The following is a 26748-nucleotide window of genomic DNA, read 5'->3' on the forward strand; positions in this document are numbered from 1 at the left end:
GGTTGACAATCTTGGAATTATTCTCGACAAAATCATTTAAATCTGGGCTTTTATTTTGAGATTTTCCATTTTATTTTCTTTTATTATGTTTTTTTTTTTTTTTTCTATTTTCCTAGGGGAAGGAATGGAGATGGGGGGAGGTGGAGGGAGGTGGAGGAAGTGGAGGGGGGGGAGGCGTGAGATGGATGGTGAAAATGGAAATAATATTTTATTACAAGCTGCACATCAATTAAATGTTAATTATAGCGCTGGGTATACTCCAGCCGTAGCGTTAGACGACGAGTGGGACCCCAGAGAGACAGAGAGAGAAGAGAGCAAGAGACGACACTCAAAGACAGACAGAGTTCAGCGAAGATGGAGCCGAAAACTGAAAAGAAGGAAAAAAAAGCGGGAGAGGCCGCCGCCGCGAACCTCTCCCCTATTGGGTTTTTTTCTTAAAAATTATGCGGATAAAATCATCACCACCACCACCACCACCACTATTACCATCATCATTATACACGGAGTCATGCCAACTGAAGGCAATCTGTGCCTGACCCATGATGTAGACTATACTCTGTACAAATTACTGCTGCTACTACTGGAATTTTCCCCGAAGCGCCGCAGTGGCCACAAAAGCCCATTCGCATCGCTCTTCTCGATTCGCTTCGACAAGGGCTGATACCACCGTCTCAAAGCTTAATTAATGACTACTGGCCCGATACACGCGATGCCTTCGTTAAATCATTTTAGCTGCGTCTTATTTGACGTGCGGTGTAATAATTCCGAAGGGAAAATCCCCTTGTCTTTTCTGGTACATACCCGTACAGAAGTCATACAACGCATGTGTTGTCTCGCTCCTTCCCCTTCGCGCATCCAACTAAGATGATTTGCCATTAGCTTATCGTTTTAGGTAGGCTCAACGAGAGCTAAAACAACGTGCGCCTCTCCGCTGTTCCACATCGGCAAGACAGGCGTACCCTGGATCAGGTCCAGAGAAATTCCAGAGATGAAGAAATCTAAAAGAACAGACAGCGACTGCCGGGAGAAGCCTCTTCCACGCTGAATCAGCTGAACCCTTCCATCCGAGTGAATGGTTACCCGACCATGACATCAAAAAAAAAAAAAAAAAAAAAAAAAAAGTAGCTGAGTGAAGGATTCAGGTCGGAGACATTTCTTCCTGATGTTCTTCCGTCAACTACAAGCTAGTGGGATCTCAGTATAGAAGTAGGAAACTCCTCCGTTCGCATATACTGTGTAATATAATAAACGGAGGAATTAAGAAAGGAAAATAAATTGCCTAGAATGCGCCCTCCTGAATAGACGAGAGCAGGCGTACGTAAGTGCGTCGTACGGAGGGCCGACAGATCGGCCGATGGGAACCAACGGTACTTTCGGGGCTCGGCTACAGTAAGTCTGGCGCTAGTGCAGATCCACGGACACCTTTCCTTCTCCATTATGCGCCCTCCAGGAATCAATCATCGATCCTCATGGAGTGGAAGTGGAAAGGATTGAAGGAGGGGAAAGGGTGGTGGGGGGGAAGATGTAGCGTAGCCGGCGCTTTCCCCTCCCAAGCCATGCCATTACCCACCTGCTGGTATTATCCGCGGTAATGACTGGAATTGACCAAGCGCCCTTCTCTCGCCAGCTGATCGTATGGGAAATTCCTCAATAATCGAGGACGAAAAGGCGCATGAGACAAAAAGGTTAGCCTCCCGTCCTGGTTTTACCTGTCACAACGATCCCAGGCCCCATAAACGGCTGATCGTTTCCGCACGATCACACACATTGCTGAGAACCTGATCTCATCTTCCAAGACCAACTTCCCACTTTGAATCATCGTCATTCATTTGTAGATCGTTCGGTCCCTTTGTCTCGGAGGGGGTCGCGGTCGTAGATCAGTGGAGGAACTTTTGCCGCCTGAGAGAGGGAGTGCGTGCCAACTCCTTCAGGTACACGACAGTCATGACTTCAACGCAATAACGGTGGTAAGTTAGTATCACCGCCTCCAGAGATGCAGTGTGGTCTGCGTCCTACTCAACCCTGGTAGTGCTCAGCTCCGATCCGTTCTCTGTGGCTTCTAGCGGGGAAATCAATTTCCCAGGGTATCATCCATCAGTGCAAGGCAACGGGGGACCTTCCTTCACCCTCCATTAAAGGGGAAAAGGGAACCTGCCACCACCCTGAAATAGACCACAAGCAGGGCTGTAGATCGGAGGATGAATTTAACGAGATGATGACTGAATCGACACAACTCGAAAAAGGTAATGAGTCCGTGATTTGCATCCATCCACAAACCAAGCCCTTGGGGCCGGATGACGGAGTTGCGGCACGATGCGCAGATGGCAGGTCTTGGTCAGGAAGCGCTCGGCTAAGCCTCAAACAGCTAGGCCAGGCCGCCCAGAAAGGAATCTTTGGACGAATCTGTCGCCTAATGCCAACTTCGGCCACTTCTGTTCAAGGAATTGGGGGCCAAGGGGAGGCCAGCCCGGAGATTATCGTGGCGTTGACAGCCAACGAGCAACATCATGCAAACCTTAAAAACAAAGAGAGCAAGATTTGGCGAAACACTTGAAAAGCATCACTGGCAAACACCCCATACTGTGTGATTCTGGTCCAGGAGGTGGCTGACTAGCTAAGTGTTAGGGTTGAATGTTCGTCCGTGTGATGAATAGACTTGTTTGCTTCTTTGCGATCGATTCATCGCTTGAATTTGGGGCACGGGGTGGCCTGTGCAGAGAACAACCTACCAGCGAGGAAATAGCAGGGGAATGCATGAATGGCTTATGCATCAATGAAAGTGCATGTAATCAATCCATGACTAAGGCAGGCCCCTCTCTGCCTCGCATCCTCCTGTGATGGATCACCTCTGATCCGACACTGTACAGGTATTGTTCCTGATTAATGACGTCGACCACAAAAAAACTTGTCTGGCCAGTGCCCGGATCTCCGACCGGTATCTGTTCTATGTACGGCCTAGCCATCAAACTTTTCGATTTGAGTATGCGCGGCTTGTATAGGCTGTACAGGTCCGATCCGAATGTAATTGCCGACGTGAGAAGGGGACACCAACCTAGCTGTCAATCATCTTTTTGGATTGGGATCGACCGGATTTGCTGGGTCGAACTCGTCAACAGTACGAGTTCGAGCCAGATTTCGACAGCTGATGTAAACTTACCCTTTCCACAGCACTGCCAAAGTCAAAACCCCAAATAAGAATAGAAATGAACTGACTGGCTTCGGTAGGTCCCTTGGTAGACGATTAGACTGTTGGTGTTTGGTATCTGCCTGTGCACGAGACAAAATACTTCGGCCAGCCAGACAAAGCGTATCCGGAAAGGGTTACGGAGACGAGGTGGACCACTCCCCATCCTAAGGTAAATCAGTGATCATGAGTGCACAAGGAAGGTTCCTCTTGGCTTTTCTTTTTCGAGATCAGTTGATGAGAATCTCCCATGCTCGGACATCTGACCTTTGAAGTTTCGTTTCTTTCCAACCCCTGGCTCATACATGGATTTCAGGCAGGCATGCGTAGCACGCCTCGTCTCCCAGGGATAGATGGAACATCGGGAAGGCATATGTTGCACTCCACGGGAAGTGGAAGATCATCAGATAGTGGCGGGTCACACCGCCTCCATCCCCGCCGATTACCGCATACGTACAGTACAGTACCTGAGCAGTCGCCGAGGAACCAGCCTCAGGCTCTGTCTGGCACTCGAATGAGGTAATGACCCCGTCCGGGTAACTAACTCACTGGCTGGGAAGCTCCTTGTTGGAAACAGCTTGCATCACAATGGCACAGTCCGGGCTAATGAAAACAAGACGATCCTCGCCGGTGATAGACATGCCAACCATGCTAATCCATGTTCTATCCATGCCAACCGTCGGCGACGCCGGATTACATCATCCATAGAAAACCAATGATTCTCCAAGGACAGAAAAGCTGGTGTTGCTGCAAGATTACTTTGAACCGACGATCGTCCCCAATAGACGGGCACATCGGGATCTGTTCTCCCTGCTGGAGACCACGCTAACGACTCGCGTGGTGATGGTGATAATGACGATGATGACGAAAATACTGTTGATGCTGTTTCTGCTGCTGTTGCTGCTCATTGCTACAGTAGTATTGTTTGTTGAGGGGTTTGATTGTGGGAATAATGGGACCCAGTTGATACCAAAGTAGTACGCGTAGGACTTTTCAATCTGCCCACCCAAGAGACCCATATCCATGTGCAATTCCCTAGTGGTCCCAAACTTTAATAAACGAGCAGCAGAGAGACGGCTCTGTTTCATTGGAAGCTGCTCTCGTGGAATTAGCGAAGCGAAGCTCACTCAGGTCATTCACCTCATTGGATCCGCAACAGTCCGCGGGCCCCGTCGGCTTCTGCGCGACGCATTGAAAACAGCGCCAGTTTGCTATCACGCATCGAGCCTAGTCTCACTTGTCCCGTCCACATTCTTCCCATGTGCTTTCCAGCCTTATTCGATGGGCGATGGACCTTTCCATTGCCCTCTAGGCAGCTGGGTACCGATCTTGGAGTCTCATCCCCGTCCCACGGCCACGGAGCCCCAGTGCCCAATTTGACCTACGCATTCGGGGCACTCTAGTGGCATGCCTTTACAGTAGACCAGAGCTAACACTATTGCATGGGAGAGCCCAGTGTTCCACAGCTGGAAATAGCTGTTTCGTCGTCATTGCCGCTCCTTCAACCACTCATTCACTCGCTTAACTCGGTTCTTCGGTTCCCGGCTTCGAAATGTCTTGGAGCTCGGGCGATGATGCATTTCTCCTCTAGCAGCCGATAGTTAGAGCCCCATGAAACACTTTCAAACGATGCCATCCCAGAATCGGTACCGGTTCCATCCACTTTAGATGAAGCCTGTGGAAATGTGTCTGGTATTAACTGTATAGCACCTTTGCGACCTAAACATGGAGTGCCCGAGGGATATAGAGGAGGACCACACTCCGAGCGCCATTCGCAGGTGGCATCGGCCGGCTCCGTGACAGTGGAAGGGCGAGATAGAGAGCGGAAGCAATCCCAGAACACGGCCGAACGGTCTGAAGAGTGGATGCGGGCAGATGTATTGCTCCGAGTCTAGCAACTCGGATACATACTATGGAGATATGCTCAATAGTGCCTTTGTTTACCTGTGGTGTGCAAAGGAAGAGCAGCTACGGAGTACTATCTCTCCGTATGCGCTTCCGCACCTACTCTTACGTATCTGATGGTCCCCTTCGCCGAGGGTGATCTACTAAGTACCCATGTTTCTCGCTCAGCCACCGCATTGATGAATCATTTTCACTAGCAGGATACCTATGCTTGCAAAGATAGTAACCCTTACTTAGGCGCGTGGGACTGGTCAATCATTCTGAGCTTAAAACAGACATCTGGGCCAGAAAATAGGGGACCTGCCTGATCTGGGATATCTCTCTCCCGTACTCAGCAAACGCAAGGCTGTTCAAGACATGGAAAAGGGGGCGGAGGGGGGAGGGGGGGAAGAGGGGTTCGGAATGTCCCGCATAGCCCCAGCCCGCGTCAAAAGTGCGGGATTCGACACTTTTTGGGTGCCCAGGGAACCTCTGAAAGGTTGCCTAAAGTTTCCTCTCCCTCGCCTTCCCCATCTTCGATAGATGCGTATAAACTGCTCTTTTAGGGTACTTTCCACGACACTGTATCAGAACCACTTTGTATCTACATCTTCTGCAACGTACCTAGCCTGATGTTTTGACTGAAAATTGGGCGCTTCCCATCAGACGCGTCAACCTCACCAAGAGAGACAGCCTCGCGATGAACGCTGGATCAGCTGTGATACATACTGGAAGGGGTTGCTCGGCTCCTAGATGGGCCCCTCGTTACTACTCAGTGTGGGCGACTCAACTCCTCCACCCGTAACTACCAGTAAAGCGCCTTCTCCCCCCTCTAGCGTTTCATTGTTGTGACCGATGAATCAGCTCTGTGTGTTCGGCAATGCCAGGCTTCTCGGCCAGCCGACGGAGAGATTCCGAGATCAGCTTGATGGAGATTGACCATGATGCGCACGCCGATCATCCCAACGCTCTCCAACGCTCTCAGCTTTGACCGCGACAACCCAGATTCCATGGCCTAGCTGTCGGTAATACTACTGCATGCTGCTTAGTGGCGGGTATCGACACTGTGGCGCCCGCCCCTGGTCTGCTTACCATCTTTAATAATAATAGTAATCATGATGGAATGATTCGCACCGGAAGTGATTCAGTCGGGTTACCTGTGCCCGGAGAAGCCTCTCGTCCAACACAGCAAACACGACATTTGTCTATCCACGAGTCAGTGTTTGCCCTTTATCCCAGACAGTGCCGCTCCTGCAATTGTTCTTACTCGTACCACATTCCACAAACCTAACCATCGATTTCTTCCGACGGGTGGGTGTTCGCTTGCCTGCAATAATAGCCGGGATTATGACAACCAAGGCATCCGGAAGTCAAGTTGAGTGCTTGGAAAGTTTACTTGATAGCCAAGAGCGAACAAACTACCAGCGACAGTGATTGTCATCAGCCGCTGACGGGGGTTCCCTCGCCAGTTTCATTAATGCTGGGGCCCAGATCCATTGATGAGCGGTTTTCTAGCCCCCTCTATGGAGAAGTCTACAACTCTACTTACGTATAGGATGGTAGGAACCAAGGAGAGGGCGGGCGGCAAGTTCGTCGATCAAACCCAAAAAGCACCGAGTTGGCGCCGGTTTCAGGTTTGTAGCCCACGAGGTAGAAGGGAAACCTCGCTTCGCTTACGGGTAAAGGGAAAGAGTTTGCTGCCTTGGGATGCCTGAGGCTTAAACAAAAAAAACAGAATCGAGACACGGTCGGTCCCCTTACCATCAGTATTCTACGGAGTACTATACTACCCGGAACTCGCCCAACTGGCTAAAGGTGATTGTTTTCTTGCCAATCCCCGCTTCTAGTCGCACGAGAAGGAATTCAATGTTATTGCGACTGCTGCGGACTCCGGTTTTGCTTTTCCAGCATGCCTGTTCTCTCCCTCCGATCTCTCGTATTCTTGCAACCTCGCACTCACAGCAGCTGATCTTCGACATCCGCCGGGCGTCCTTCGTAAGGGCGCCATTCCGTATGCAGGAGCAAAACAAAAAGCAAAAGCATGCTGGCTGAGGTGTGACGGCTCCAGCCGTCCCATTTCTCCCTTCCCTCCCTCCCTTCCTTTGATCCTCCTCTGACCTTATAATTGGCACAAACTATACTCCGTAGATCGCGCACCCTTTATTGCTCAACCCTGGGTGAGAGCAGCGAATCTAGAATCCGATGTCTGACAGCCCTGACAGATGTCACTGCAGAGTTTCGAGTCGACGCTCGTGATCGATGGTTTTGACAAGCTGTGATTGGCGGTATCGCCCATTAGAGACTGATCTACGGCTACTCTCAATCAGCCGGCAGGTGAGACGGCTTTCAGCTTGTCTAGAACCAGCATCTCCCCCGAACGCCACGTTGGCTAGTCAAGGCGTCGAGCGCAGATCGTCATCAGGGAACCCGGCCTCAGGGAGACGGTGGGGTTCGTGGGGAACGAACGGGAACAGCCAGGCAACCAGGGGCGTGGGTTCGGGTTTGTGGGTGAAAGAAATTCTACACAGTACCGGAAGGGATAGCATTGATTGAAGGAAGGCGAAAGGTGGTAGGTGTGATACGTGAATTTCAAATCTGACCAATTCCCGATGCTGTATCATCAAGATATGTGATATAATCTCTCTGGGGTGGTCTGTGTATAAATATGCTGTAAGTATAGTACCTGTGGAATGGGACAAGGGGGTGGAGGGGGGGTGGATGTGGATGTGGATGGGATGTGGATGGGATGTGGATGGGATGTGGATGGGATGTGGATGGGATGTGGATGTGGATGGGATGTGGATGGGATGGGATGTGGATGGGATGGGATGTGGATGTGGATGGGTTTTGGATGGGATGGGACGTGAGCGGCGGCGGCGGGTGGTGGTGGTAGTTGTGGTAATGTGGTATGGTGATGAAGGGCTTTTGAGACCCGGAAAGTCTCAGTTGGGGTACTGGGTTAGTCATGGTAACAACAGTGCAGGTTGCGCCGCCGCCGCGTCCTTTTCCCACTTCACTTGCGTTGCACACCGGACCCCACCCCCTGACCTGAATGGGAAAAGAAAAAAGAAAAAACAAAATCTTTGGGGGGAAAAAAAGAAAAGAGAAAACAAAAGAAAATGCCGACCGGCCGATGAGAACCTCCTTTCGCTAAGAACTGCTGGAGCGGGCGTCGGTCGATCCAAGCTCAAAGCAGACTAGAGGCGGTCCTGGCGGGTTTCTGGAGTCTGGACCCTGGTCATTTCACGTGGCAGACGTCGGCTCCAGCCTGCAGCATCGGCCGGCCCTTCCCGAGTTTGGCACCAAAGCCGATGCACTATCGAGACGCTTCCCTTCTGACAAGCCTACAGTAGTGTTGTTACTAGTGGTAAGATTCGCTCGTTCTTTTTCTGTCGTTTTTCATTCTTTTTGGTTTGATGTCTCCAATCTGCATTCGCACCACTACTTACTCACTCAGATAATTAGCTGCTATTAACTCCAATGGTCCAACTTGTGGATTGCCTGGAATAATGCACTGTACTGTGTATAACCCTAGGGACAGGTTCCTTGAACAAACTGCAATGAAACAGGCTACTCATTGTCAATCTTCACCCTTTGGAATATTACTTGATGTCGCACTACGTAACTAACTCTTTCGTACAGAGCAACGGTTCACTTAGCTCATCGGAGTTCAACCTCCTACTGCTCTTTTGCACATGTCTCCGAGTTACTGTGCGCCACAGAAGTCAGATTAGGGCTGGACGGCATCGACCCGTCACATTACTCCGGAATATTTAATGTTTGTTATGCATTTGCCCCGTCCCCGGCCGGAGGAAAAGAGAAAGGCGATCCTCTATACATAGTAATCCTAACCTGCATCCAAACCTAACATCTAATTCGTCAAAGCATTGGCCCTTGTCTTCGTTCACTTGATGTGCCATTGCTTTGCTCAGGAGTAAGCACATATCCATAGGATCTGAAGTCAAATCCGCAATGAACCTAAAGAGAAAGCCTAAGCTAGGGGTAAAAAAGAAATTGGTTGGTGAGATTCTGTTTTGATCACAGGATATAGCTACAAGGGGGCAAGCAGGAAACAGAAGAGACATGTGAACCAAAGCGATACCATCGCCTGGTTCAGCGTGGTTGCCGATGGATCTTGTGGAAAATTCCTCGGTTCCGACTTCTGGTCTTCTTCCTAGCAGATTAATTTTATCTAACTGCCCTTCCTTGTCGTGGGAAAAATGGCGTTGTGGCTATCCTTGAGCCGAGTCATGCTATGGCTAGCCGATGGCTGAGATAGGATCTGGAGCCGATTTCATTCATCCTTGGCCGGGCGGCGGTCGATCCTCAACGGACTCGAACTCCACGGATGCATGAGCTTCTGGCCATTTGCTGCAGTCCGTCGAACGTGTGATGAGAATGTCATGGATCTCGCCCGGTGGTGGCTGCTTCTGCTGCTGCTGCTGCTGCTGCTCGCGGCTTGGGCCCGCATGCCGGTGACTAACAATCTGAGGTAAATAAGTTAGTCGAGTAGCTATGCGACAATTTAGCACTCTCTTGCTGAGGCAGCTAAATACACACTCGATGACCATACTGAACTGACAATGCTACAGTTGCTGCTGTAGACACAGTCTAGACGTTTTTAATATTCACGGGCATCTGCACCTGGGCAAGGCAGAACCTCGGTATCTACACCGCACTATCAGAGGGGGGTAGCCCCAGACAGGAGTCTCCCGGAGATTGGGCGTCGAATCTCCACTTTGACCTGTGCGTAGTGGAGTCCATTTCCAGACGCATCGAATTCGCTTGCATCTCCAGCTTGTTCGGGCCCGGATGGAGTCGGTCGGCTCGTGGGCTTTTTTTCCACTCATCAGGTGGCAGGTTGCCAGATTGTCAGTTACGGAGGAGAGAGACTGACGTATGAGCGGCGATGATCCTCTTGACGCCTGCAACCAAATTTTGCCCATTCCAGTTCAGCTCGGCTGTTCACGATCCTCTTTGCCCGGGCAATCCGGACCGATGTTCTTGAATCCCCATATCCATCTCGCTTTCAACGTTCGATCTCATCTTGGGCTTAGCGTAAGTGGGGTCAAGCGGAGGGCCACACACGCGCACACAACGGCATCTCAAAAGTAATATGTCTGAGACTCCACGAGGTGACTAGCCCTGTCCCTTCATTATCCTTGTGGCTCAAAGACTTTCCCCATGCAGGAGAAGTCAAAGATTAGTTTCGGGTAGATGTCTATTATGGCTGATGAGAAGATCATTCATTGTCCCGTCCCTCTTCGGGGTCCGCCGAACTGGATTAGCCCTGGAACTGCTGCAACCTGCGCAAGTCGAGATGGGGCACCCTCCACCAGATCAAGCATAGTCCCCTTTGCTTGTTTCCATGGCCCGTTGTGTATCACCCATCGAGATTTGCCATGTGCTCGGCGGAACCTCCAGCTCTACTCCGTACTCCGTACTAGTTATACTAAACTAACCACTTTCTTCTCCTCATTCCCGATTCAGGACCGGAGACCGCCTCTTCCCATTCTCCTCCAGTATACTTACATGGGAGAAGAATGGGAATATCAGCCATGGTGTGACAAAACACTAGTAACCATGTGGCCGCGGCGCGGCAGTTTGGTTTGTTGCTTGCTTGCTCTGCGATGGCTCATTTCGGAGATTGCCAGTGAAGTTCAACATCAACATGGAACTGGCCCCGACCACCGACCATACCGACTTGCTCTCTCAATCTCCGTGGATGTGGTTTCTGGTTGATTGCTCCACATGAGCACAATACCTTGGCAACCTCTATTCTGATCGGCGCTCACAGCTCACGTCACAATCGCTTCGAGGCACCATTTGTGTGAGCCATGCAACCAAGGAAAGGGAAGTAAGCGATGGCCGAACAGGACCTTTCACCCTCTCTGCAAGAACGGGCTTTTTTGAGCCACTGTGAAAGGCAGGAAGAGCGTGCGTTGCCGCCTCGAGTCTGGGCTTTTCCGGCCTCGAGGGATGTGCATTTCGATCGTCGCTTCTTGCATTTGCGCCGGGTGGGTGGTGGTCCATTGCCTGCATGTTAGTCAGATCCCTCAAAGCAGACGTCGGGGGTTTCACTATAGGCTAGTTAGCAGGGAGGATACTAGTTATGGTTGGCTCACTGTCATGTGTACTGAGCTCTGGGTGGGATCATACTGGACTAAGGCAATGAAGGCTATGCTACCAGGTCATGGTTGGAGGATCGATTTCGTTGATGGGTCGATGGAGAGGTAGTGGTCTGGCTGCTGTGACAGGGTGGCAACTGACTGTCGGTATGCTCTGGAGACTGGCTCTTTGAGTCTCGAATTGTTAGGTCCGGCTTGCTCACCCCCGGGTGAGGAGTGGCCGGCGATGCTGGGAAATCCGGGTACAGTAACATGCATGCAATCCCACGATTCCAAGCCTCCATATCAGTAATCGTCGCAGGCATAGAAGTTCTACTATGTAGAATGCGACATCCCTGGAAGGAGATAGAAGCTATCTCAGTGGTGACTCTAACCAATGATTCGTTATTTTTGAGTATTTACACATGTATATATATCATCATATATCACACATATTGAACTCATGTAATTCAATTTTATGTAGTAATGTAGCGCACCGCCGAACCACGCAACGTTAGGAGTTGCGCCAACATCAGCTAAGTAGGCATCAATTCAAGTCTTCGCTCGACATGTGATTTAACATGTCTAGTACTCCATGATAACGATCCATTAACCATTAGCCAATGGACCTCGCTCTTGCGTCTTTTCTTCCTTCAAGAACTCATCTCAGCACGCCACTCACGCCGCAGTCGAGCCAAACGGCGCATTAGAGTCAAGAGTCAAAGGCACGGCACCCACTTCGCATCGCCCCCGTTGCGCTTAATCTGATAAACGGGCATCCCAATCATCGTTCAATCCCGCAAAGCCCCCACATAGAACGTACCTTGAGCCCCGAGATACTACATACTGAGTACACACATCATCCAAAGTGACCTCGTATCGAAGTAAGATAAGCACCAAAGACCACAAAGTGATACCTACCCAGACCGACAAAGAAAGGAGGATCCTCTACATATTTCCAAAGCCGCAGAAAGACCGAGGGCGAGGGGGGCGCAACAAGAAACGTGGGTATAACATGAATCCGCCCGCACGGGTTATGACTCGCATAGCTTCGAATCAACGGTCGTGGGGCCGTACACACTACCTTACGCAATAGGCCAGGCCGCCGCCAGGAAAGCAAGAGTTGGCGAGGGGCCGGGCCACCCAATTTAGCTAGTAGTTATGTATTTTTCTTTCTTGCCTGCCTTTAATTTCTTACTTTTTCTTTTTCATCCTTTTTGTTTTTTTTTTTTTCTTCTTTTTTCTTTTTTTTTTCGCGGGCCGCCTCGTCCATCTTTCGGGGTATATGGCTTCCAATTCGGGGTTGGATTGAATGATAAACTGACTTCTTAGTGTGATGATTCTATAGACACCGATTCCCGCCGATGGAGTTGAACGCTGGAAATAGGACTAGATTCCGGCTTAGTACTTTACAAGGTTCACTTTGACACGTCAATGGAAAACTCAAATCCCACTCGCGGGAAACGGTGGGTTTTCATTGGTGGTTTGAAGGGGGAGGGGAAGGAGATTGAATTCGGGATGGCAGGTGTTTCCTTTTGCCCCCTGTCATATTCAAAGTGACATCTACTGCTTTTGCTGGTAGGGAATAGATATCCCATGATATCATGGTAGCGCCATACTGTGCTCGTTGTTTTCAAGCATGAGATATGAGTGGGTCGTTGCTTCATTCTTGATTACTTATTCTTTAGGCTTCCTGGGTTGATGGGATTCAGAGGGGTTGCTGCTTGTTCGGTGCACCTACACAGTGGGAAGAGGATCGGGTTCCTGGGAAATGCACTCTATAGATGGAGGACTATGCGTCTTGACCTATTATCGGGAGAATTTGTTAAACCGGGTCATATACTAAGACGACTATCTCACGGCAAGCGTAAGATGGGAGAAGCTGTCACTATGCCTGGGTCAAGTTGAGAGAGTTTAAAGTGATATATTATAGAATGATTAGAACATATTGAGTAGTGAACTCCGTAGCTAAGGTAGGTAGATAGCTATCGCAAGTCAGCTCAGTCAGCAAGTCACGATTCATCAATTGACACTCCGTAGATCTTGAGCCAATGCTGCTTAAATCAGGATCGGAGACTTTCCCTACGGATCAGGGACGCACATGCTTTTCGGCCCTGGGTTAAAATGTGGTGGCCATAGCTTCAGCCTCTCTTTCATTCGAATTCATTCTTTGTTTTCCCCTTGTGTTTTGGGGCTATCATGATCATTACCTTGTCTGTTCCACCTGCCCCCTCCGATCGGTTATGGACAAGGATTATGCCGAAGGAAGATTGGCGAGCAACAATAAAGTGGGTGATTTTTTATCAGGATTTACGGAAATTACATTCCTTTCGGGTACTAGGGAGGGAAAGGGACGAGTCGATCATCCTTCGCGCCGGGTATTGTATACTACATAGAGTAATCTTACCGCATGCTGCATACACTGGGCGTGTGACGACTGTCAGCTGGAGGTTTACTTGATGGGGTCGTTGAGGGGAACAATCCCCTTTCCTCTTTTCTTTATTGGGCTTATCACTATCATTGTTGATATGATGATCCTTCATCGCGAAGAAATGGTCTGGATGTAATGATGTGCGCTTACGATTCAAAACGCTTTTCATTTTTGATTTTGTCTTTCCCAAGCTAAATGTCATGTATGATCGTCCTTCCCTGGTGACAACTCAAAAATACAAGCTGGAAACAACCCAGTCCACCCTGGTCGTTTCCATTACCCGGTCGAGTAAGGTGACTCCCCCTCCCCAGCAGTCCACGGTGCTACCGAACAATGACGAACAGATCTCCGGCGTGGCATGCCGGAGCCTTACCCTGATAGGACTAGTGAGGCACCGTGGAAGACCCAGAAAACTTCTCCAGAAAAAGGCTGATGACCGAGGAAAAGAGAACCTGACTAGTCCCGAGTAGAGCTAGTGCTTTTTCTGTCGGCTTTGACTCGGCTGAAGGCCACAAAAAATGAAGACCAAGCCGTCGTCACATTCGGGGGGAGGAATACAGATGTGTGTGAGCACGCTACTTGGTGCTTCGATGAATAGATTAATCGAAGGTATAATGAACCCTGTTATTACTTTCAAGCCCTCTGTTCCCTGGACATTGACTGGCACAATACGGAGTACGACCTGTATCCCCATTTTCTAACGAATCGACGTTCTCTTCCGGTTTTGGTGGGCTGGGATGGACTAAAAGCCTCTCGAGTATTTCATCGTCTATTCTCTCATTCGTGAAGGAATCAAAGGATCGACACAGGACTTTGCGGACCAGTTTTAGCACGGTACATCATCTTCCAGCCACGTCCCCCCCCCCTCTCTACAGAGCACAACTGTGCTGCTCACTTGTGTGTGCCACTGTGTGTGGTGTCTTGCCATGTTTATCTCGAGTCAGAACCCACCCCCCAATGATGAGCCTTATGGGTTAGTTGTGGCCCCATAGCGGTCAGCCACCTCTGATAGGCCGGGAAGGACCTAGTTAGTTTTGACACTATTCCCTCCCCAAGTGCCGCGAGTGGTTATCAGCACTCCGTGTTCCTTGTGTCGTCTGGCAAGATTCGCCTCCCTTCCCGTTGTTCGCCTCTTGCATGTGCGTATACACAGTCATTCTTCAAATGGGGCTTCGCTCTACGGAGTAGAGGGAATCCTTACCGTGTTGCTTTCTTTCACAAGGACAGAGTAAAGCGAAGGACATTCGTTGAGGCAAACTGGGTTTCTTATCCTGAGGAACTATTACCACTGAAAAGCGGAGTGAGCGTCATCCTCTTTCGACCGCAGTCATTGCACAGTGGCAAAGACGCATCCTCTTCGTTGCCATCCTGCTGAATAACAACACTATGACTGGCATGACGGTACCTGTCTGGTCTTCTATTGAAACCCGTGGCATATGTGGGGGGCCGGAGACTGTTCTGCTGTAGGCTGTGGTAGAGATGGAGAGATGTTATGTGTAGCTCTATGGATGCGACGTCCGCAGGTCTCGATATGCACAGGATGCACAGTACTTCATCACAAGACGAATGTCAGATGACCGTCAGAGGCTTTGAACAGCCCTGTCTGCGGCGGCGGCGGCGGCGGCAGCAGCAGCAGAGATGGGAAAATCTCCGGCGAAGCTACTACTTACGCATAACACAAGCAGCAGAAGGGAGCTGCAGCAGTTACATTTTCCGCTTACTGTCAAGACTCACTTGCCGATGCACCACACATGTAAGTACAGTACACAGACGCAGGAGCGATGGCATTACACAGTACGTCCTCTGCGTCTTGTTCCATTCCACCTGCAGCAAGACTTTTCTCTCCGCGAACCTGTCAAGTAGACATCATAGGGATGACCTCAGGTGGTGTTTCTCCAACCGAGCGAGCCAACCACAAGCCACTATCTCCTCGCTTCTCTGCTTGACTGCAATGCAGGTTCCTCTTGATGACTCATTTTTAGTCAGGGTGGGATAAGTCAACTTTAGCCGCCCATCTTATGAGCGAGATATGTGACTGAGAGCGCATATGGGCTGTTTCAGCCTCCCTTTTTGACCGCCGATGTCTCTGTTGCTGCACGGTAGGACTCCGTCTTTCTGACATTCTTGTCCCGTAGATAACATATCTATAGTGAATGGGGCAGAGCTATCTGTTTCACTCGTTTTTGGGTCTGGTTCCTTGTTTGCACTTGCAGACGTCACGTCCATTCTGTGGGATGCAGTACGGAGACTTACACAACCTACATAGCCCGGTGCTACTGTAACTATACCACGCATATGCCATGCGTGGTGCGTGTCCGTCCGTCCGTCCGTCCGGAGCGACTACCGGTATGAATCCTGGGTGCAGTAACAACCAGCACGGCTACAATCGGCCGCGCTTCCTGCGATCCTCATTGCATGGGGGTTTGACTTTGGCTGGTCCTTGATCGACCGGGTTGCCTGCATTGGCTCAGGGTCCGTGTCGCTATCCTTCCCGATTTCCAGCCAGTTGTTTGGAGGGTGTGATTCTTCACTAATGAGCTCGTTGTAACCCTTCCTTTTTACCTTTTCTCTTGCGTGGTAGCGACCAAAAGTTAACCATGAAAGTGAATGAATGAGTGACATCGCTTCGCCAGGCAACACCGAGTAACTCCAGGAGTGGAGAGGAGCAGGATAGTGGGCGTACGCGGGCCCATGGATCGCCGCTTACTCCGTGCCATAGTGTCGGAGCATACAGATACGTATTCATTATTCCACAAAGTTGTTGTTCGACCGTTGGATTTTTTTGTCTTGGGGCTGGCTGATAAAGACTTCTCTTCCTCGTGCTACTATTGCCAGACCGGTATTTTAGTATGCTTCGCTTACCGATCGCCAGTGTTTAAAAAGGAAAAGAAGAGAGAGGGTGGAAAAGCCGTTGGTACTAAATTCGACGACTAAACCCTGATGGGATGGCCATCTGCTCGCCGCGCCTCGACCAGCCGATTCGATCGACGTTTTCGCTAATCTACTCTTCGCTTTTTGAATGAATGTGGTGTGTGAATGATCGAAAGTAGTAAATTGTTCTTCTTGTTGCTGCATCAAATTCGCCTCCCACAACCATTTCCTCCCCATGCCTCCCTTGTTAGAGATTCGAGTGGTTGGAAAGATATCCTGTACTGCTACTATCTGTAGTTTATCTATCTAGACGGACCCGACGCTGCGGGATCCTGTTGCACCAGTTCCCTGGTTGTCCGGAAAACAGGGGTCACGGTGGCGCCATACCAAAACTCCCCATTCTAGTCCAGTCCAGTCCAGTCCGGTCTATGCATGCGCTTGAACCTCCCCCCTCCACAAGTCTCTTGCAGCAAGACTATCCGACAGCAACGTCATGCAACAGATGAGAGCGGACACAGTCAAGTGAGAAAACAAGAACTGGTCCTTGTCGTGTTTAAAGTTCTCCTGGCCGGCTCTAGACACCTGCACGGTATGCGCCATCCACATCCAGGCCTATCGATCGCCGTCTCTTCTGTGATGCGATGGGATACGGTTCGCTACTGGGAATAACGCTTCTCTATTTGGCGGAGGCGGGCCGGGAGCTGTTCCGGCTGCTATATCGAGGATCATGTTAAAGAAGTGGAGATAGAGACATGTTATAGGGGTGTATTTATTGGTTGATGGGCAATCCGTCAATCAGTAAGAACTAAATCCATGCTGCCACGCAAAGCAAGCCAGCGAAAGAGGACTGCCAGGGAGCAAGGTTCGGCTTTGCATCTCTTGACTACCTCATGACTCATGTGCAGAAAAAGAGGAGAAGAACCAGTCAGTGCTCGTTGAAGCCAGAATTTATCATAGTGCCTACTAAGTTATAGCACGAATACCCTGTACCCGGTATAAGTTACTGAAAATAGTCAGGCAAAACCATCCAACATCTCCATCACATTTACTGTGTACTGTGGGTAGGGCAGTGAACGTTACTTCATACTCCCAACAGTACAGTACTCCCCAGGAAGTAGTACTCATCGGTAGCCGTTGTCCTGCAGCTACAGCATCTCCATCCCCACACATCTACTATTCACCCACCATAGCCCTATCATCATCTATATTTGCACTTCCCCCCCCTCCTTTTCCCCTCATCATCCACATTGACCTGCAGTTGGTCACTCGCAAGTGCACACTACTGCACAAACCCCCCTCAACAATCTCGGCGACACCGGATCGTCCTCCTCTTCTCCCTTGCCCGCCCCCACCCCCCAAGAATGAGGATTTGCACTGCAGACGGGTACGCGATCAGTACGCGATCATGAAATCATTTATCCATTTCTTGGATCTCAACGGGCGGGATGGATTCTAACAAGGTTCACTGCTTTCCTTTCGCTAGGAGAATTATTCGCACCAATCAAGGATTTCTCCCCGCACACCCGATCGAGGCGATGGCCGTGTCGATCCAGCTTCTTTCAACCTTCACTAGCCTCTCTGTCTCTCTTGCCAACACATAGTGTCACATACAACCCATACCCACACTATGTCACCATAGACTTTTCCAGCACGGAGCAATTCGCCTTTCGAGATGATATTCACGCCCCTTCTCCAGGCCAAACCTTCTTGCGAAAGGCTGCCTGCATGTGTGCAAATGCACTCACAATCCTCCAGCGGCTGCTGACTGGATTCGATTCGAGGGATCGTATCTCGTGCGCAGTGAGCGGTATATGCAGGCAGCTTGGTAGGTTGCTTGTGGTGGTTGCGATTAAGACGGGATGGCGGTGTTGGAATGGTCGAGATTGATACTTTACTCCGCCACTCACTATCTGTAGTTGCCTTTCTTTTTTTGTTTCTCTTCTTTGATTCCTGGCTTCCTTGGCCTCTCTCCACCTGCGCAAACTCGGTTCTTTGACGATATGTAGATGCATTGCTGCAGCAGTTGACCCAGCCAGACAAACATTCATGTTTGAAGAGAGCGTGCGTGTTACGTACAAGCATATACTGCCACTTTGCAGAATATCCAACGAAATTTAAACTGGGGAGGCTGGTTGGTTGTTTCGTCAGTTTGTTTGCTGAGTATAGTTAACTACTACGGATTGTACGTATTGTTACCTGGCACCTCCTTTCTCCTCCGTTCTTGAGTTGTTCAGAGGAATCCGTGCCTAGGGCTTTCTTGTCTCCAGACAGACGTCTGATTCATCGGAGTTTATCAAATCTCTTTCAAGAAGAGGTGCTGCTGACCTCCCTGCAATGCAAGAGAATCACGTTAGTGGAGGATATAGTATAGACATGGACAATCAATTTCGCAGCGCAAATTCCCGACAGGATGGATATCGGAAACCCAGAGGCTGGGATTTTCTCTATGTATGTTGAATTCCCTCTCGAACATGCGGAAAAGAATCATGACCGACCCCTCGAGAACGAGAAGGACAAAAGGCCGGACAAGGCAGAATAGCGACTGTCACCTTGACCCATGCGTAGGTTTCAACCAGTGTGGATGACGATGATGATGGTGATGATGATGTGTGGAGGAGAAATCAAGCGACAAAACGACCCGCGATCCGATCAGCAGTCATTATTCCCCGGATGATCATCGTTTAGCTTGCTGCCAGTGTGTTGTTCGTTCTCAATCTTGCTTGACACGCTCTTGAGAAGAAGTCAATACATTGTAACTAGCATTTGATTTATTGGGCAGACTTTGTCTATCTTCTTCTCTTAGTTGTCACCTTTTCTTGAAATTTCGTTCATAGTTCGCGCCGATATATCACTACTAGGTCCAACCGTTCGCCAACATGAATGGATATGATGACTTAGTTAAATGGTCAACTGCAATGCGGTGATTCCAAAACTCTGTTTCAATCTAGTCCAGTCCAGTCCAGTTCCATCCAGTCAGGCTGCGTTCCTTTGTCAGGCTTTCGTCAAACAGCGAAACTCTCTTTCTGAGGACATCATATACTCCGTAGGCTCTAACTGCCGCGTTCTCTCTCCGAAGGATGATGGTTTTTTCTTTTTTTCTTTCTCTTTTTTTGTTTTTTTTTTTTTTTTTTTTTTTTTTTTCTCTCTCTCTCTCTCTTTCGCCTTGTATGCAACAAAGCACGAAAACTCTAAGTCCAATGCGCCGGGAAGGGAGGCGATCTGCCTTGGGTCTCATGCAAGGTTTCCCATGGTCCGGTCTGTCATGTTGTGTCTGGTGTTCACCGGGGCGATCAACTGGGAGATCTGGAGCGAGAGGCGAAGGTGTCGTTGATTCTCAGGGTTCTGTGACTGTATCACTAGAACTATAACTTGATGTATAACGTATAAGTTACGGAGTATCAAAGACATGTAGTAAAGAGCTAGTGGCAAGAGACAACCTTGAACCTACAGCATCTGGCCTTCCCGTTTAGTCCACAAAAGCTTCCTACTACTACCTAGTAGTCAGAGAGGAGCACTATGTCATCCTTTACGAGCTATGCATACTGCGGCATATTCCGTACATACTAACTACTCCGGAGTACGTGCTGAATAGCTACGAGGCGGTGACTTACCAGGTACCACTCTACAGTGACTTGCCAAATCGACCAGGGACACATCCCAGCCCCAGAAAACCAGGCCGGCTCACTCGCTGTCGACATGCTTGGAATCTATTTCCAAATCTCTACTTCTTTTCTGTGATTCGCAAGGGGGTTTATTGTTTCTTTGTTGTTGAGAAAGTCTAATGGAGGCCTCAATCTCGTTTCTGAACCATCCATTTCTTTGCTTGAGATGAGTGAGACTCTATCCTAGCCAGAACCGATTAGCTTGATATGTGGTGGTAGACCACCGACCACCGATCCAGGTGAAGTATGTATACACTAAGCCATAATGTATATACTACAAAGATTCATGATGAGATTTCGACTCGAGATCCTCAATACATCCCCATCCCACAAGCATTGACCCTTTCCCCCCAAACTCAATAAGACTGTAGACCCAACCAGGCAACCACAGAATAGACCGTGGACCCACCAGCCGCCTCCTCCTCCTCCTCCTCCTTCTTCTCGGCGGCGGCGGCTCGGGACGCAACTCCGTCACATCTCCTATCTCAGACAATTTGACCTACGTGGTTTGCCCATTTTAATTTGGGTGGTCTTACAGTAGGTACTATAAAATGTCCAGACCTTTGGAATGTCTCTCGCGCGGGGCTTGACGTCTCTATCTTGCCCTGATGCACAAGGAGCTCTGTGAGTGCTCAAGACAATGGGAATACGTGTGTCTCTTCTTTCCCCTTCATTGTATCGATTCTAGCTAATCTATCTACTCTTGTATAGAAGTTGATATCAACTCTTACGGTGCCCAAAAAGAGATATTTCCGTCGCAGTCCGTTCCATGTATATAAGTAGACACTGTACCGATCCCATGTGTTGCGTGTGTGTGTGTATATATATATATATGTCGTAGTCATCAATCATCATTTTGTACGCTCGCAGAAGGTCACGGCCGGAGAGCAGGGCCGTAACCAGGTTTTCAACATCTCAAGCATCTAAGTTGAGGGTCTCCAAGATTCTATCCAGCTTGTCCATGAGGATCTGGTAGTTGAGCGCGTCCTGGTCAAATTCGTCGACGACAACCTCTCCGTCCAGCGTCCGGATGACAGGTTGCTGGGGATCTGTGGATTCGCCGTTCATGGAAATTGGGCGTAGTGGCTGTTCGTCCTTGGTACTGGAGAGGTCCAAGGATTGCACGCCCTCAGCCACCTTGTCCACGGCGGCGTCAACGCCGTTCTGCTCATCACCCTGGCCCTCCGCGACGGGAGCCTGGGCCTGCTGCGCGGCGGATTCCTGCTTTGCTTCTTCCTCCATCATCTCGTCGATGCCGGCATCGTCGAAGCGCAAGCGGAAGCGCTCGCCAAGATAGAACCGGATGTCGTCCAGCAACTCGATGGAGTCAGTCTCCTGGCGGCCTTGGATGCGGGCGGCGGACTCCTGGATCAACTCCGAGAACTCGGGGGAGTCGATGTGGGCTTCCAGCCGGTAGGCGAGGTAGCGGGCGGCGAATTCTTCGAGGCGCTGCACGCGCGTCAGCCAGGCGGCACGGATGATAGCGTAGATGTCGAGGTCATCTTCTTCCTTGGTGCCGCGCGTGCGGGCCGCTTCAGCCTGCGACATGTTGCCGCTGCCCAGAGTGCTGATCACGACGGCGGCCTTGGTCTTTAGCTTTTCAATGAAGAGCATGTCCGCGGCGAAGAGGACGTCGACAGCGATGTCGAGCGGGAAGTCCGCGCGCTCTGTGTAGAGGAAGGTAAGCACGATCTCAAGGACGTCCGGAGAGCAGTCAAGTGGGATGATATTGAGGTGATCCTTCATGTGCGCCTCGCGGAAGGGAGAGGTAAACATCGTTTGAAAGAACTCGGATCGCAGAAGCATGGCCCGGTGGCAGGGGAAGAGAATGCTCTTTTGGACACGCGGAGTGACGGAATCACCGTTGGTGGCCTTGTGATCGCTGAGCTCGTCCACATCGTCGAGATCCTCATCTGCTCGAAGTAACACGTCCGCGAAGATTGGGTTATCTCTATCCCACCTCACCTCATCCGCTCGCGATGTTTCCAAAGTCACTTTGTGCTGGAGCACATTCGCTCGGAACCATTGCTCCAACTGATCTCGCCCTTTGGCCACCTCGAGCGTCCGTCTTTGTCTAGCAAGCCTTCTATCCCCGCTATCAAGAATACTATCCAACAGTGTGTTGATTTCTAAATGTTTGGCGATCTTATCGATGTTCGAGAAGACCTCAGACTCGGTGAATCCGGTCCCCGGGCCACTGCGGATGTCACGCGGGGCTTCGCCGAAATAGAGATATTTGATTGCCGTCCCAAATGCCTCAGGTGGAATTGTGCTGGGAAGCCTCCAAATGGAGGTATCGGGGGCGGTGGCCAACTTGTTGCGGAAGTAGGGAGACCGTGCGGCCAAGATGAACTTGTGCAGATGAAGAGACTCATCGCCGGCTGCCACAACAATGTCCGATGTCACAGGGCTTTCGCGCGTGAGAAGTGACGTGACGTGAGCCGCAAGAGGCTGTAGAGGGTCTGTCGATTTCGAATAATCGTATTCCAGAAGCAGATTCCGTATACGATCATTGAGGGCGTTGTACAAACATCTGTCATAGATCAAATCGTGAGCTGACTCATGCCGAATGACGCCAAATTTCGAATGTGACAAGATGCATACCTCTCGCCCTGAAAAGTATCTCGTTCGCATAAAGCCCCGGACTCGAGCAGCAGCTGAACAACCTCGTAATGACCACAGAGACTTGCCTGGCGCACGACTGCTGGTTACTATTGTACGGCAACGCCGACTCGCCACGCCGAATTTGGACAGATGGGCATAGAAACGATGGACGGTAGACTTACCAGGATCAAAGGGGTGTAATCGTATGGATCGCGAGCATTGATGTTGACTCCTTCTGTGATCTTTTCCTGACAAACCTTGAGATCCCCCTTACGACACGCATTGCAGAGCTCCCGAAAGGGCTCGCTCAGGTCAAGAGGGTTGTCATCCTTGATAGTTCCCTCCTTGATCAGCTTTTTCTCATTGTGCAAGCTGATTTCGAGCTGATCCTTGCGGAGGACCTTTGGTTCATCCATTGTGCCAGAATCACGGAGTTTGGCACAGTAGGTGCGATACAGCAATTCCCCAAGGAATTCCAAGTGAATGTTGCGGAGGGCGGGGGAAAGCCCGAACGGTTCTTCTTATCGATAAGATATAGTCATGTGACTGCAGAATTGCCACAGGCGGGTCAGTCGAGCTCTTCGGAGTAAGTTCTCCCTGCCCAAACCAAAGGGCAAAGGGGTCAAGGGGAGAAGATAATGCTGTTCGTGCTTCCTTGCATTATCCTGTCTTTCTTGATTTTGCCCACCCTGCAACTGCAACCCGCACTCATCATTCCAATGTTTATCTTGTCCCATGCAGCAACTGTGCACCGCATCCGATTTTCCCGAACCGTTGACGGAACCATGATGACGATTCATGACCCGCTTCACCGCCTACTGAAGGCAGGCAAGAGTCGTGGCCGGCGACCGTTGCTCAGCAACAGGCTGCACCTAAACATTCAGCTCTTCCGACCCCGTTGCATACCTACTTCTTTAAATCTACAACGCAACCACATGTTCCCACCCGACATCGATCCATACTAACCCAGCAGGTTTCAGTCGCACAGTATCGACCCATAAATGCCATAGGCTACTGCATCTCATCCTCTCGCCACTAATTCCCGTCATTCGCCTTATACCTCGCCTTCTTGCCTGCGGTCTTTCCTCCCAGCAGCCACAATGGCAATTGCATTAGCGGAGGCAGACAAGTATGAGGTGCTTGAGAAGATTGGTATGAAAATTAAAGCCCACAGTGGCATACAACTAGGCTCCGGACGTCGATAAGCTGACCTCAATGTTCAGGTTGCGGTTCCTTCGGGATCATTCGCAAAGTTCGACGAAAGGCAGACGGCTTTGTAAGGATGAATCATTCACGGAAGCACTGGCCAATTTGTACTTACAAGCATGCTGTTGCAGATCCTTTGTCGCAAGGAGATTAATTACATCAAGATGTCGCAGAAGGAACGCGAACAGCTAACCGCCGAGTTCAACATTCTAAGCTCTCTTCGACACCCGAATATTGTCGCCTATTACCACCGCGAACACCTCAAAGCCAGTCAAGATCTGTACCTCTACATGGAATATTGCGGTGGCGGAGATCTCAGCATGATTATCAAGAACTTGAAGAAGACGAATAAATTCGCAGAGGAAGAATTCGTGTGGCGCATCCTTTCCCAACTTGCGACGGCGTTGTATCGCTGTCACTACGGTTCCGATCCTGTCGAGGCTGGAAACATCTTGGGCCCCGCCCCTAAGCAGTCGGGTCTCAAAGGAAAGCAAGCTCAAATGACGATCCTTCATCGCGACCTCAAGCCGGAGAATATTTTCCTTGGCAGCGACAACACTGTCAAACTCGGGGACTTTGGCCTATCCAAGTTGATGAATTCTCAAGATTTCGCCTCTACCTATGTCGGAACTCCATTTTACATGTCGCCCGAGATTTGCGCAGCTGAACCTTACACGTTGCGTTCTGATATCTGGGCTGTCGGCTGCATCATGTATGAATTGTGCCAAAAAGAGCCCCCTTTCAACGCCAGAACCCACATTCAGCTCATACAGAGGATTCGTGAAGGAAAATTTGCTCCGTTGCCCGACTTTTATTCTCCCGAGCTGAAGAACGTTATTGCAAGCTGTTTGCGTGTCAACCCGGATCACCGTCCCGATACTGCAGCTCTGATCAATCTTCCTATTATTCGTCTGATGCGCAGAGAGAAGGAGGTTTCCGATCTCGAAAAGACCCTGCGAAAGCGCGAAGAGGCTGCTGCTCAAAAAGCCAGAGAGGTGGAACAAGCATACACTAAAATGGAAAGAGAAAAACAGCAGATGAAGGCTGAGTTGGAAAACACCGTCAGACGGGAATGGGAAGTCAAAGCTCGACTGGAAATCGACCGCCAGGTGCAGAATGAACTCGAAAAACTCCGAAAGCGATTCGACTTCGAAGTTCAGGAAAGAGTTGCGCTAGAGGTTGAGAAGCAAAAGAAGAGCGGCGCCGTGAAGGAGGATAGCATTTCCCGGTCAAACAGCCAACAATCCCAAACTTCTACCAGCAGCGAAAATACCAGCAACCCATCGAGCACTGATATCAGCCAGCTGTCTCTGGAGTCTCCCGCTCCCAGCAAGGCTCCACGTAAAGAGACGCGTACTCCATTGACACGTTCCAAGACCGTGGTTGACTCACCAATGGACGTCCAAATGGCTGAGCCTTCACCTATTTCGATTGCATCGCTTTCCTTGTCTCCTCGTCGCACATCTGGAACGTATACTGGCAAGAACATTTTTGCTGAAGCCGAAAGGCGGGCGAGATGGGAACCCACTGTGGCATATTCCGATGACGAGGACGATATCCCCGATCTACCTTCTCCCACTCGCCCCAAGGTGAAGCCGGATCCTTTTAAAGCTCCTTCGCGACCGCTTTTACGACAGAACACGGCTGCATTCATGCAGAAACTGAGCACCCAGCCGCCAATCTTCCCAACCAACGCCTCCAGATTACCACAGGTGTCAGCCGGCCTTTCTGACATGCTTCCTAGAGAGACCAAGCCACGATCACCTCATCGTCGATTGTCGAAAATCCCTTCATCTGCAAACCTAGCTGCAGATGCTGGCTCGCCGACTCGCAAGACTGGCGTAAAACAGCTGACCTCCAAATCCAACGGCGCCAGCGATGACATGTACAAGGCCATGATGCAGCGAAATATGGGTGGGAGGACGTTGGTCGAACTGGCGCAAGCACGCGCGGGTGGCCGTCCTGTTGATGAAATCAAGCGATGTGCCAGTGACTCCCGAGGCCTGAAATCCAGTGCGCGAGACCCCCCGGCTGTTTGGGATCCTGAAAAAGACGAGATGCCCAGCCCTTTCCTGGTTCGGGGAAGGAAGATCATCCGTAACCTGCGGTAGCCATCCTCTCCCAACGAAATCAGCGTGCCTTCGACATGACCCATACACATCTCGACTACGTCTTTCAGTTTCGCCGGTTGACCCGCAAACTCTGAGAGATTCAACTTCTTTTTGGGCATTTATCGTCGACGTCTCGTCGTCAATACACCATTTAATAATTCAAGACATACTTCGGAGTTAGGCGGCTTGAGTGGATTGGATTTTTCTGAACCCAGCGTGTTTGACCGTGCGAGACATGGGAAAACTCTGATGATGCATTTGCGTCTCTTTGATGTGCTGCATCTTGACTTCGGACAGCATTTACCGTCGTCCTATAGAGTCTCAAAACCCTCTACTTTCCTTTGTTTATCTAATGCCGTGACGAAGTCCCGATTACCTCAAAACTCCCCCCTTTGCCCCCCTTCCCCAATTTCATCTCACCATATCTGTCTCTTTGCCCTCGTCCATGGTGCAAACTGTACAGATCAGCCCTGTCTGTTTGTTTCTTGGTTACACCGATCCACCAGCCATGGATAAGTCAAATTCCCCTTCCCGGCTTCTCTGCGATGCATATTTCGAAGCCAGTACACTCATTTGAACACCCTGTACATTTCCTATATATTCCCTTTTTGCATTTGTGGTGCTATCTGGTTTGGTGTTGATCTGGTGATCCTTGGGTTTTGTGGTTCTTTCGGAAATTCTTTCTCAA

The 26748-nt window shown here is 50.1% G+C and overlaps 3 protein-coding genes across 3 annotated transcripts; 1 reads left to right on the plus strand and 2 right to left on the minus strand.

Moving 5' to 3' along the window:
• Window positions 1-17749: 17749 nt before the first annotated feature.
• BP01DRAFT_356840 (uncharacterized protein) lies at window positions 17750-18831 on the minus strand. The gene has a single exon (XM_025575050.1). The coding sequence runs from the start codon at window positions 18557-18559 to the stop codon at window positions 18047-18049; it is 513 nt and encodes a 170-aa protein (XP_025431323.1). The 5' UTR covers window positions 18560-18831; the 3' UTR covers window positions 17750-18046.
• Window positions 18832-20876: 2045 nt separating this feature from the next.
• BP01DRAFT_356843 (ankyrin repeat and BTB/POZ domain protein) lies at window positions 20877-23211 on the minus strand. Its single transcript, XM_025575051.1, has 3 exons — window positions 22926-23211; window positions 22744-22829; window positions 20877-22672 (listed from the first exon to the last, which is right to left on the minus strand). Exons 1-3 carry the CDS (start codon window positions 23157-23159, stop codon window positions 21055-21057), a joined length of 1938 nt encoding a protein of 645 aa, XP_025431324.1. The 5' UTR covers window positions 23160-23211; the 3' UTR covers window positions 20877-21054.
• A 632-nt stretch (window positions 23212-23843) lies between these two features.
• On the plus strand, window positions 23844-26060 carry nimA (serine/threonine protein kinase nimA; the record flags this gene model as incomplete). Its single annotated transcript, XM_025576811.1, has 3 exons — window positions 23844-23895; window positions 23967-24019; window positions 24081-26060. The coding sequence occupies 3 exons, from the start codon at window positions 23844-23846 to the stop codon at window positions 26058-26060; spliced, it is 2085 nt and encodes a 694-aa protein (XP_025431325.1).
• Between the last annotated feature and the right edge of the window lie 688 nt (window positions 26061-26748).

This window comes from Aspergillus saccharolyticus, assembly GCF_003184585.1.
Source record: "Aspergillus saccharolyticus JOP 1030-1 unplaced genomic scaffold BP01scaffold_15, whole genome shotgun sequence".
Lineage (NCBI taxonomy): Eukaryota > Fungi > Ascomycota > Eurotiomycetes > Eurotiales > Aspergillaceae > Aspergillus > Aspergillus saccharolyticus.